General features: G+C 40.1%; 1 protein-coding gene across 2 annotated transcripts in view; it reads left to right on the plus strand.

Annotated features, from left to right (window-relative positions):
• Positions 1-13322, plus strand: part of Srbd1 (S1 RNA binding domain 1) — a 189062-nt gene that overhangs the window by 40940 nt on the left and 134800 nt on the right. For both annotated transcript variants that reach the window (NM_001399769.1, XM_087552978.1), the window contains exons 13-14: positions 6982-7072; positions 7673-7780. In NM_001399769.1, coding sequence (NP_001386698.1) covers positions 6982-7072; positions 7673-7780 — 199 coding nt within the window. The remainder of the gene's footprint in view (positions 1-6981; positions 7073-7672; positions 7781-13322) is intronic.

The raw sequence follows: 13322 nt of genomic DNA on the forward strand, positions 1-13322 counted from the left end.
CTTCAGCCTCTGCTCTGCACTTTGTTTCTGTATTTCCTCCTGTGAATATTTTGTTACCCCTTCTAAGAAGCATCCACACTTTGTTCTTCTTTCTTCTTGAACTTCATGTGGTCTCTGAATTGTATCATGGGTATCCTGAACTTTTTGGCTTATCACTTATCAGCAAGCACATACCATATGTGTTCTTTGGGATTGGGTGACCTCACTCAGGATGATATTTTCTAGTTCCATCCATTTGCCTAAGAATTTCATGAAGTCATTGTTTTTGATAGCTGAGTAATACTCCATTGTGTAGATGTACCACATTTTCTGTATCCATTCCTCTGTTGAAGGGCATCTGGGTTCTTTCCAGCTTCTGGCTATAATAAATAAGGCTGCTGTGAAATAGTGGAGCACGTGTCTTTTTTATATGTTGGAACATCTTTTGGGTATATGCCCAGAAGTGGTATAGCTGGGTCCTTAGAGTACTATGTCCAATTTTCTGAGGAACCTCCAGACTGATTTCCAGTATGGTTGTACCAGTTTGCAATCCCACCAACAATGGAGGAGTGTTCCTCTTTCTCCACATCCTCGCCAGCATCTGCTGCCATCTGAATTTTTGATCTTAGCCATTCTCACTGGTGTGAGGTAGAGTCTCAGGGTTGTTTTGATTTGCATTTCCCTGATGACTAAGGATATTGAACATTTCATTAGGTGCTTCTCGGCTGTTTGATATTCCTCAGTTGAGAATTCTTTGTTAAGCTCTGTACCCCATTTTTTAAAATAGGATTGTTTGATTCTCTGGAGTCTAACCTCTTGAGTTCTTTGTATATTTTGGATATTAGCCCTCTATCAGATGTAGGGTTGGGAAAGATCTTTTCCCAATCTGTTGGTTGCCATTTTGTCCTATCGACAGTGTCTTTTGTCTTACAGAAGCTTCTCAGTTTTATGAGGTCCCATTTGTCGATTTTTTGATCTTAGAGCGTAAGCCATTGGTGTTCTCTTCAGGAAATTTTCCCCAGTGCCCATGTGATTGACTCTTCCTCACTTTCTCTTCTATTAGATTCAGTGTACTGGTTTTATGTGGAGGTCCTTGATCCACTTGGAATTGAACTTTGTACAAGGAGATAAGAATAGATCTATCTGCATTCTTCTACATGCTGACCTCCAGTTGAACCAGCACCATTTGTTGAAAATGCTATCCGTTTTCCACTGGATGGCTTTAGCTCAATTGTCAAAGATCAAGTGACCATAGGTGTGGAGGTTCATTTCTATGTCTTCAATTCTATTCCATTGACCTACCTGCCTGTATCTGTACCAATATCATGATAGTTTTAACACTATTGCTCTATAATACAGCTTGAGGTCAGGGATGGTGATTTCCCCAGAAGTTCTTTTATTGTTGAGGATGGTTTTCACTATCCTAGGTTTTTTGTTATTCCAAATGAATTTGCAAATTGTTCTTTTTAACTCTGTGAAGAAATGAGTTGGAATTTTGATGGGGATTGCATCGAATCTGTAGATTGCTTTTGGCAAGATGGCCATTTTTACTGTATTAGTCCTGCCAATCTATGAGGTCTTTCCATCTACTGATATCTTCAGTTTCTTTCTTCACAGACTTGAAGTTCTTGTCATACAGATCTTTCACTTGCTTGGTTAGAGTCACACCAAGTTATTTTATATTATTTGGGACTTTTGTGAAAGGTGTCATTTCCCTAATTTCTTTCTCAGCCTGTTTATCCTTTGAGTAGAGAAAAGCTACTGATTTCTTTGAGTTAATTTTATACCCAACCAAAATTGTTTATCAGGCTTAGTAGTTCTCTGGTGGAACTCTTGGTGTCGCTTAAGTATACTATCGTATCATCTGCAAATAGTGATATTTGACTTCTTCCTTTCCAATTTGTATCCCTTTGACCTCTTTTTGTTGTCTAATTGCTCTGGCTAAGACTTTGAGTACTATATTGAAAAAGTAGGGAGAGAGTGGGCAGCCTTGTCTAGTCCCTGATTTTAGTAGGATTGCTTCAAGTTTCTCTCCATTGAGTTTGATGTTGGCTACTAGTTTGCTGTATATTTCTTTTACTATGTTTAGGTATGGATCTTGAATTCCTTATCTTTCTAGGACTTTTATCATGAAGGGGTATTAAATTTTGTCAAATGCTTTCTCAGCTTCTAATGAGATGATTGTGTGGTTTTTTTCTTTGAGTTTGTTGACATAGGGGATTACATTGATGCATATTGAACCATCCCTGTATCCCTGGGATGAAGCCTACTTGATCATGATGGATGTTTGTTTTGATGGTTTTTGAGAATTTTATTGAGTATCTTTGCATTGATATTCATAAGGGAAATTGGTTTGAAGTTCTCGTTCTTTGTTGGGTCTTTATGTGGTTTAGTTGTAAGCGTAATGCAGCTTCATAGAAAGAAATGGATAATGTTCCCTCTGTTTCTATTTTGTAGAATAGTTTGAAGAATATTGATATTAGGTCTTCTTTGAATGTCTGATAGAATTATGCACTAAACCCATCTGGTCCTGTGCTTTTTTGGTTGGGAGACTTTTAATGACTGTTTCTAGTTCCGTAAGAGTTATAGGATTGTTTAGATAGTTTATCTGATCCTGATTTAACTTTGGTACCTGGTGTCTGTCTAGAAAATTGCCCATTTCATCCAGATTTTCCAGTTTTGTTGAATATAGGCTTTTGTAGTAGGATCTGGTAATTTTTTTAATTTCCTCAGATCCTGTTGTTATGTCTCCCTTCTCATTTCTGATTTTGTTACTTTGGATGCACTCTCTGTGCCCTCTGGTTAGTCTGGCTAAGGATTTATCTATCTTGTTGATTTTCTCAAAGAACCAGCTCCTGGTTTTGTTGATTCTTTGTATAGTCCTTTTTGTTTCTACTTGGTTGGTTTCAGCCCTGAGTTTGATTATTTCCTGCCTTCTACTCCTCTTGGGTTTATTTGCCTTTTTTTCTTTTAGAACTTTCAGGTGTACTATCTTAGTATATGCTCCCTCCAGTTTTGGTTGTTTTTTTTGTTTTGTTTTGTTTTGTTTTTCTTTTTTTGGAGGCACTCAGAACTATGATTTTTCTTCTTAGCACTGCTTCCATTGTATCCCATATGTTTCGGTATGTTGTGCCTTCATTTTCATTAAATTCTAAAATGTCTTAAATTTCTTTATTTCTTCCTTGACCAGGTTATCATTGAGTAGAGCATTGTTCAGCTTCCATGTGTATGTGGCTTTCTGTCGTTTTTGTTGTTGTTGAACACCATCCTTAGTCTGTGGTGATCTGATAGGATGCATGGGATTATCTCAGTCTTCTTGTATCTGTTGAGGCCTGTTTTGTGACCAATTATATGGTCAGTTTTGGAGAAGGTAACATGAGGTACTGAGAAGAAGGTATATTTTTTCGTTTTAGGATGAAATGTTCTATAGATATCTGTTAAATCCATTTGGTTCATAACTTCTGTTAGCTTCACAGTGTCTCTGTTTAGTTTCTGTTTCCATGATCTGTCCAATGATGAGAGTAGGGTGTTGAAATCTCCTACTATTATCGTGTGAGGTGCAATGTGAGCTTTGAGCTTTAGTACAGTTTCTTTTATGAATGTGGATGCCCTTGCATTTGGAGCACAGATGTTCAGAATTGAGAGTTCATCTTGGTGGATTTTTCCTTTGACCAGTATGAAGTGTCCTTATCTTTTTTGATGACTTTTGGCTGAAAGTCAATTTTATTGGATATTAGAATAGCTAATCCAGTTTGTTTCTTGGGACAATTTGCTTGGAAAAATTTTTTCTAGCCTTTTACTCTGAGGTAGTGTCTGTCCTTGTCTCAGAGGTTCATTTCCTGTATGCAGCAAAATGCTGGGTCCTCTTTATGTATCCAGTCAGTTAGTCTGTGTCTTTTTATTGGGGAATTGAGTCCATTGATGTTAAGAGATATTAAGGAATAGTGATTGGTGCTTCCTGTTATTTTTGTTGTTAGAGGTGAAATTATGTTTGTGTGCTATCTTCTTTTGGGTTTGTTGAAAGATTACTTTCTTGCTTTTTCTAGGGTGTAGTTACCCTCCTTGTGTTAGAGCTTTTTCATCTTTTATCCTTTGTGGGGCTGGATTTACGTGAAGATATTTGAAAAATTTGGTTTTGTCCTGGAATATTTTGGTTTCTCCATCTATGTTAATTGAGGGTTTTACTGAATATAGTAGCCTGGGCTGGCATTTGTGTTCTCTTAAGGTCTGTATGACATCTGCCCAAGATCTGGCTTTCATAGTGTCTCATGAGAAGTCTGGTGTAATTCTGATAGGTCTGCCTTTATATGTTACTTGACCTTTTTCCTTTACTGCTTTTAATATTCTCTCTTTGTTTTGTGTATTTGGCATTTTGATTATTATGTGATAGAAGGAGTTTCTTTTCTGGTCCAATCTATTTAGAGTTCTGTAGACTTCTTGTATGGTTATGGGCATCTCTTTTCTTTAGGATAGGGAAGTTTTCTTCTTTAATATTGTTGAAGATATTTACTGGCCCTTTAAGTTGGGGATCTTCGCTCTCTTCTACATCTATTATCCTTTGATCTTCTCATTGTGTCCTGGATTTTCAGGATGTTTTGGGTTAGGAGTTTTTTTGCATTTTGCATTTTTTGACTGTTTTGTCAATGTTTTCTATGGTATATTCTGCCCCTGAGATTCTCTCTTCTATCTCTTGTACTCTGTTTGTGATGCTTACATCTGTGACTCCTGATCTCTTTTCCAGGTTTTCTATCTCTAAGGTTGTCTCCCTTTGTGATTTTTTTATTGTTTCTAATTCCAGTTTTAGATCTTGGATGCTTTTGTTCAATTCCTTCACCTGTTTGGTTGTGGTTTCCTATAATTCTTTAAGGGATTTTTGTGTTTCCTCTTTAAGGCCTTCTACTTGTTTACCTGTGCTGTCCTGTATTTCTTTAAGGGAGTTATTTATGTCATTCTTAAAGTCCTCTATCATCATTATAAAATGTGATTTTAAATCCAAATCTTGCTTTTCCAGTGTGTTTGGATATCCAGTATTTGCTTAGGTGGGAGAACTGGGCTCTGATGATGCCAAGTATCATTGACGCTGCGTCTGCACCCAGTGTCACAACACACAGAGGAAGCCTGACTCCCTGGCACTCTACCACACTGTTTCTGTTTGCTTAGGTTCTTGCACTTGTCTCTCGATATCTGATTATTTCTAGTGCTACCTGCCCTTTCTGTCTCTGACTGGACCTTGTCCCTCCTGTGATCCTGGTTGTGTCAGAACTCCTCAGAGTCCAGCTGTCTCTGATCCTATGATTCTGGGATCCTGTGATCCTGAGATCCTGAGATCCTGAGTGTGTTGGAGCTCCTAGGAATCAAGCTGCCACTGGGATCCTGAAGTCCTGATGTGTCCAGGCTCCTGAGGTCCTGTTGTGTCAGAACTCCTGGGGGTCAAGCTTTCTTAGGGTGTTGCAGGAGTGGCTGGGAAGCTAGAGCTCTGGGTTTGCTCCAGGCATAGGTACAAGCTGGAAGGAACCTGTGACTGGCTGGATGGGGGTTTGTGTTTCCCTGTTTCCTGAGAGGGTTCCAGTTATGCTGGGTATTGGGAAAGATGTTGTGGCCTCAGCTGTGTCTTGAGTGTATCAGAGCTCCAGTGCTCTTGGGTGTATTGGATCTCCTAGAAGTCGAGCTTCTTCTGTGCTCCTGTGATCCTAGGCCTTTAGAGATCCTAGACATCTCTGATCCTGGGTTGTGTTAGAGTGCCTGGGAGTCGGGCTTCCTCTGGGTGTTGTGGCACTGGGTATGGAGGTAGCGTCCAAGGTCTGCTCTTGGCACTGGTTCAGACCTGAAGGAACCTGTTCGGGTTTTGGAGTAGGTGTTGGGCCAGATGTTGTGGCCTCTCCTATGACCCTGGGCGTTTCAGAGCACCTGGGAGTCAGGCTTCCTCTGGGTGTTGTAGGAGTGGATGCAGAGCCAGTGCAAAAGGTCTGCTCAGGGCATTGGTTCAGACTGGAATGGAAAGCAGTTTTTCTTACCAATGGTTTACTTGAAACTTAATTGGTCCTTTCTATGTAGTTTTTCCTCCTCCTTTGTTCCTCAGTTATTTTTGTAAGGTAGCAGCTGTCTCAGAACTTGAAGCAGTCTCCCCAGCTACCCTGCTCAGTCCTGGATCACAGCATTACTCCTTACCCCTTTCTTTTTGAGGTTATCCTGTGACTCTCACCAAGTTCCTACTGTCTTTACGTAGCTCATTTATTTCTCTTCATTGAGTGATCACTCTGAAATTTTTTCAGTTAAAAATGTTTATTTAAAAATAAAATTATAGGGGCTGGGGATTTAGCTCAGTGGTAGAGCGCTTACCTAGGAAGCGCAAGGCCCTGGGTTCGGTCCCCGGCTCCGAAAAAAAAGAACCAAAAAAAAAAAATTATATAATGTAAGATAGAAAAAGCCTGAAGGTCTTAAATATATAACTCGAAGAAATGGAATAAACAAATTCATATATTAGCAACTGAGAAGAAAGAAGAGCGTAGTCACTCCTGACGTAGCCTGATGGGCAGTGTGAGCTGCAGCTGCTGCTGTGCTAGGTCTTTCTCTTGTAGGTGCCGGAACATAGTGTCCACCTAGAAATGGTCTTATGCTGAAAGTGGAGTTCTTTTACTTTGACAGTAACAGCATTTCTGAATCCTTAGAAGAACCTGAACTAGTGAATAATGAATCAGACTTTATTTTAACAACCTTTTTTACATTTTCCTTTGTGTGGATATGTGCATATAAACTCATTCATGGAGGTCAGAGGAGAGCTTGAGGTCATCATTTGTAGTCTACTGTGTGGTTTCAGGTCCCAGCTAAGTGTGTCAGGTGTGGGGCAAGCACATTTACTTTCTGAGGCAGCTCATAGATCCTCAGATTACATCCTAAAAGATAAGCCATTTTGATTTCCTGTTGCAACTTGCTTAATAGAAACAGTAGAGAGTTATAGTTTGCAAATGTCTTTTTACACCCATCTTCCCCCCCATCTCCCAGGTCAGATACTTCATACTGATGTGGTTTATTTGCACTGTGGACAAGGTTTCCGAGAGGCAGAGAAGATCAAGAGGCTTTTGCTGAATTTCAAGTAAGGAGATAAATAGCCTGTTGTGTAGTTTAGTGGCTCAGTTGATCATAGGCTCTTTGGAAGCTCCTCTTTTGGAGTGCGGGATTAAGGGAAACACCTGGGGAGGAAGAGGGCCCCGGTGTACAGTGCTGGGGAGTTGCCGGAGGACTCACATGAGACTCTCTCCGCCTTCTGTCAAGTAGAGGTGAGGATGTGGTACCCGGGAGATCCTCCCTACCCTCTTGTCCCCTCCTTTCATTCTCCAGTGAAGAAAGGCTACTATAGTAGTTAAGAATGTCAGAAATTAACATGGTAACGTTTAGTTGTATATCTCTATTATGGTTTGGAATGAGCCTGAATTTACTTGTTTATTTTGGCTCTTTGTAGATGAGAAGAAGTTGACTGACTATTCTTAAGATAACAGTAAACTGTTTCTCCATTCCCCTCCACCCTCCTTATCAAATGCAGGGCGCTGTGCAGTCTAGAGCAGAGGAGAGGTTGCATGGATACAGGCGAGAGGAGGAGCTGTGTCTAGCACTTGTGCATTCTGTGTGCTTTCTCTGGCTGACCTCAGAGTGTGCCTGGGACTCATCTAGGATCTCATTCTGTTTTCCCTTGAAGCTGCAACACAGTGGTGATCGGAAACGGAACTGCCTGCCGGGAAACTGAAGCTTACTTTGCTGACCTGATAATGAAAAATTACTTTGCACCGCTGGATGTTGTTTACTGGTAAGGACCGTAGGAAGACTTGTTTTCTTGGCTTGCAGAGCAGTTTCTCAGACTCCTTTTGTGATGAGTTTTTCTTCCCTTTTTGAAAAAATATGTCTGATTTGCCTCCCTAACTGCTGTTGGCGGTAACAAGAATGTTGCAGGAGTGAGTAGGGCAGGGAGGTGCTCTCAGTGTGGCAGCCAATCAGAGTTCAGTTTACTCCATGGAGTCTCCCAGATGTACTTGATGTGAGGATTCTAGTTAAGCATTAACTAATCAGTATGGTGAATACTAACTTAACAACCACTGACTGTGAATAACTTACCCTTCTTCTGCCAGAATTGTAATCCAGTGTACTCTGGAGCTGAGAGCCAAGATAACTGTACGGTTTCCCCATTCTCAAAGCTGCACATGGGCACTGGGACTTCTGAGAAACTATTTGAACCCTTGGTCATGGCTGATGATGTTTATTACAGCTGGTTTCATTCTTACCTGTTCATTTTAATTTGAAGTAAATATCTCAGGAATAGTCGCGGTGATTATGTACACACAATGTAGGAATCAGTTAAAGAAAGCGTTTGGAGTGATGCCTAGTATACCAATAAATCCTACCGCTCAGGAGGCTGATGCAGGGGAATATCTACAAGTCGAGGGCAGCCTGAGATTACGCAGTAAGACCCTGTCTCAAACATTTCAAAGTAAAAGTAGTGGGAGCATTCTGCCTGAGGTCTAAATGTGCTCACGAAGTGTGTCTTTGGTGAGCTTTAGGTATTAGGTCATATTGGGGGAAATGAACCATGACACCATAGAAATCTGGATTTATTAAACTTTGGAATGAAATGACTGATCTTAAACAACCATACTTACGTGCTTGGTATATAAGCCATTTGGTGTTTGTAGTAGTTGGGCTGTGAGCTACTAGAAGTGAGAGGGCACATGGATTTGCCTTATGTGTCGCAGAGACACTGTAGGAATGTTGAGTTCCATTGTCCTGTGGAGTGCCTATCTCTGACTCGCAGTAGTGTGCCATGCTCTGTTCACGTCTTCTCTTCCCTTTTAAGAATATTGGGAAACTGTTGCGGACAGGTTTTAGTCTTCCTGGGGTGAGCCGTAGTCTCTGTTCCTGTAACTGGGCCATCCTTCCAGCCCTCATTCTTTTTTTTTTTTTTTTTTAATATTTATTTATTTAATGTATATTACAGATGGTTGTGAGCCACCACGTGGTTGCTGGGAATTGAACTCAGGACCTCTGGAAGAGCAGTCAGTGCTCTTAACCACTGAGCCATCTCTCCAGCCCTCCAGCCCTCATTCTAATGCTCTTTGTCATAGAGCATTCGCCGTAATGGACCTGTCTGTTGCTAACACTTTACCGTGGACTTGTGAAGTCTTTAAGTGTTGCAGGGATGTAATCAGAACTCAAGTGACTGCATTAGGAAAATCAGTATTTGATTTCATGTGTTGTCATTGGTCGGTCAGTTTAAAGTGTCTGAAGATACCACTCCTTCAGCTCGTGTGACCTTCCATTTGTCTCCATGCTTTCTCTGTCTGTCATTCTATGTATGTTCTCTTTAAGTATTTCTATAATTTTGCCAATCTGCATTTAAATCTTTTCAAACCATCGTATTAAAGCTTCTAGCACCTTCCTCATCTACTCTGGAGTGCTGTTATCTTGATTGGCTGCTGTAAGTTTGGGTGTTCTGTGACTTATATCACGCCTTATTGCTGTATCACAGCCATTTTCCTTCTTTTTAGTGTCTCTATTCCCACCTTGAAACACTTTGTAGTCTCTGAGACTTCTCCATACCCTGGGAAGAAATTCACCCAGGCTTTCAAATCATAATTACAAAAAAGAGAAAAATTTAAAGTGGATCCAAGTGGCGGTGTTTAGCTGGATTTCGTCAGTTCCTTACATTTAAAGTTGAAAGTGCATGCACTGTTGTAGAGTTCAGTATAGTTTATGATAGATGCCTTGTCTTCAGTTTTCTGGCAAATAGTGACACCTGATTTTTAATATTTGTTTTCTTTCACGTTACATTGCCACAGAATTATTTTCTAATCTTATACTGCTATGTTTTTGGCAGAAGATACCATTTTTTTTTCTTTATAGCTGTGGTAAGATGTACAAATGGAGACATTGTGTTCACATATATGTAGCAAATGTCTACCTCATTGACATATCCTCAAATCAGGGGCACATGTTCTAATGTTTATGATTGTGCTCTATGAGCTCATCATTTACAGGTTTGCAGTGCGTGCACGCACATGTGTGTGTGTGTGTGTGTGTGTGTGTGTGTGTGTGTGTGATATGTATAATATGTGTACATTCATGCATGCACATGTGCAAGTCAGAAGCCCATGTTAAGGGTCTTCCTCTTGTTTTCCACCTGTTTCTTTTTTTCTCTTCTTTCCTTGTACATTGTTTCCTTGCATCGTCTCCTGAAATCATGTTTTCTTCCTAAAACACTGCTAACACACTGGAGTGAAAGAATGAGTGTTATTGTGTGTTCCCACTGTCCACCACCAGGGCTTTCCTCGTGGCGTGGTAACCAGGCAGAGGTTCGCCTAACTTCCAAAGCACACACCCAGGCACCCCTCACTGCAGCAGTACGTCCCTTTGGCCTCTCTCATCGCACACATGCAGTGCCCACAAAGACCACAAAAGGGGATTAGGGCCCCTGAAGATAGAGTTCTAGATGGTTCTGAATTGCCATGTGGGTTCTAGGAATTGAACCTGGGTCCTCTGCAAGAGTTGCATGTGCTCTTAACTACTGAGCCATCTGTTCAACCTCTCTGCTTTATCTTTTGAGTCCAAGTCTCACCTAAACTTGGAGCTGGACACTGGGATAGATTGGTTAGCCAGCAAATCACCGGATTTCCTGTCTCCATCCAGCCTTGCACAGGGTTGCTGCATGTGCAGCTATGCATACTGAACGCTAGGAGTGTGCACTCAGGTCCCCTTGTTCAAGAGACAAGTACTTATTCTACTATAGCCTGCGTAAGTGCATTCGTGTTTATTAACAGTAAGCATTAAACTGGTTTTAATCAGATAAATCTTTCAAGACTATCGACTAGACTTATACTAGGTTGAAATATCTCTTTTCCAAAATGCTTGGATTTTAGATTTTTTTTAATTTTATGATATTTTCCTATATAAAATAACACATCATGTGGCTAGGACTTGAACTTAAACATGAGCCTTTTTATGTTCTACAAAAATCTTATGTACAAAGCCCAGAAGTAATTACACAATATTTAGAATGTGCTTATACTTTGACCAGGACCTAGCACATAAAACCATATATGGAACTTTTTTCTTGTGTCATATCGGCATTAAAAATTTTAAGTTTTTATAGAGTTAATATTTTCTCAAAGATAGATGTTGGTTTTGTGAATAAAATTATGACATGGTAGAGTTGTATAACTGAATTATGAAATGAGATGTTTCATATGAAATGTTTAATATTTGGTATCTTATATTTTAATCTCCACTTGGCAAGTTTTAGAGTAAAGAGTGCTCCCAGTCACCTTGCTGTGGATGTTTTGGAGCTTCACAGACACATGAGGTCACTCCAAACCTGGCATCTAGAAATGCAGAACAGTTGTGCTGTTGCTGGACCTGTTTATGTTTCTGTGCTGAAAGCTTGACTGGACACATGGATGCTAGGAGGCAAATCCCCAGAAGAGCAAATGGAAAACTTTTCAGTGAGCACTTGTATTAGGAGGAATGGAAATGATTGAGAAGCACAGTGTGTGTTGAAAGGGAGCAAAGGGGAGAGCTGTGTCTGGGGGTGTGGGTTGGTGAGCCTCGGCCTAGTTGTTGAGGGATGGAAGTGACCAGATCATGCTAGGAGGAAACCCTGCTGGTGGACATCTGGGAAACACAACGATGCTTGTTCTTATTTCATTCCAGTGTGCTAGCAACTTTTAATAGGAGAAAAACATAATTTAAGGAATCTTAAGGGTTTTTTTTTTTTTTTGCTTAAGGTAAATTTATATACCTTCCAGAAACTAACAAAATAGGGAATTAGATGGACCTTGAAAGGTCAACTCCCTTGTAGAATAAATAGACTTTTACCTTAAGATAAAAAAGTCAGCTTTTGAAAAGAAAGTTCATGTTACTGCAGTGGAAACTGAAGGGTTCTTTGGAAAGTCGGTTGGATGGTGTTTTGCTGGGGCAAACATGTGAAGGAACATTTAGCTGAAGCAGACCCAGGTGAAAGGGTGTTCTGCTAGAGCAAGCACGTGAAAGGACATGTGATGGACTCTTCACTAACTACATGCATGCATTGGTCTGCCTTACATTGCATAGTTGAGCTACAGTTGTTGGGACATCATAGAGAGAAATACACCAAAAAACTTCTGGCGGTGTGCTGCAGTTTCTTGGGCTTCCACAGTCAGGCCGCTTGGCAGCGTGATGTCAGCTGAGGCAGAGCACGGCGTACTGAGGCAAGACGACACATGATGCTTGGAGAGAGTTCAAAAAGGACTCGATGAACTTGGCTTGCTTACAGACCAAGCTTGTTGGTCTTGGGTTTTCACTGACCTTTGCTTCTCTGAGAGAGGCACAGCTTTTATGCCAATAGGGAAAACTTACAAAGAAATATGCATGTGAGTTAGTGATAAATTACACATGGAGAAGTAAAAGCAAAGAAATATGGTACAGAGGGGCAAGAAATACAGACTCTAGACCCACAGAGATGCTCTCTTTGTAATCTTCAGAAGCCACTCAAGCTGAAGGAAGTGTGTATATGAATTTATCTGTGTCTTTTAGATTTCTGCTCTCAGTATTCTTTTTTAGTATATGTTCTGCCAAAGCGAGCACTCTCAGTAATCTTCTGAGTTCTCTAGAGTGTGTTTTCCATAACATAACATAGATTTCAGTCCATTGGTGAAAGTTCAAAAACATTTTTTGTTGAAAAGAACAGAAAATGTAGGTCAGACATCATCTCATGACTGTTGGAATATATACATATATATATATATAGATATAGATCATATATATGCATATATATGCTGGGATGTAATATATAGTGTATTTGCAGAATCAGTCAAGTTTGAGGACCATTGCTATATGAAATCCAGCAACTTTTTAAAAGTTTATAAACCTTGAAAATTGCTAAGAGAGAAAATTGGCCAAGCAGGTGGAAAGATTTTAGAAATAGAATTTGGGCTACTTTATAAAATGACAAAAGAGCCTTGTTTTGAAAGAAAATAGGACAGTCATCTACATAGTACAAAAGCGAAAACCCAGACCCCAAGGCTGCACCTGTACAACCCAAACCACAGTCCTTTCCAAATTTTTCTGAAATTTTAAAATTAAGATACAGTTTTCTCAGTAACATTTCTCGTGTCAAAGAAAACGTTCTCAACACTTCAGTTATTAACTCATGTCAGGGGTTTTATGGAAATTTCACTGTAAGAGAAAAGGCTTCTAGTAGGCCAGCTGAGAAGAACTCCTGAGAGTAGACTGTTACTCAGAAGAGAATATAAACATGCTGCTGTAGAAAACCGAAACTGTTTGGAGACTTGGTTCTTCGAACAAGTCTTACATCTGTTCCCATG

This window comes from Rattus norvegicus, chromosome 6, assembly GCF_021556685.1.
Source record: "Rattus norvegicus strain SHRSP/BbbUtx chromosome 6, alternate assembly SHRSP_T2T, whole genome shotgun sequence".
In the NCBI taxonomy this organism is placed as follows: domain Eukaryota; kingdom Metazoa; phylum Chordata; class Mammalia; order Rodentia; family Muridae; genus Rattus; species Rattus norvegicus.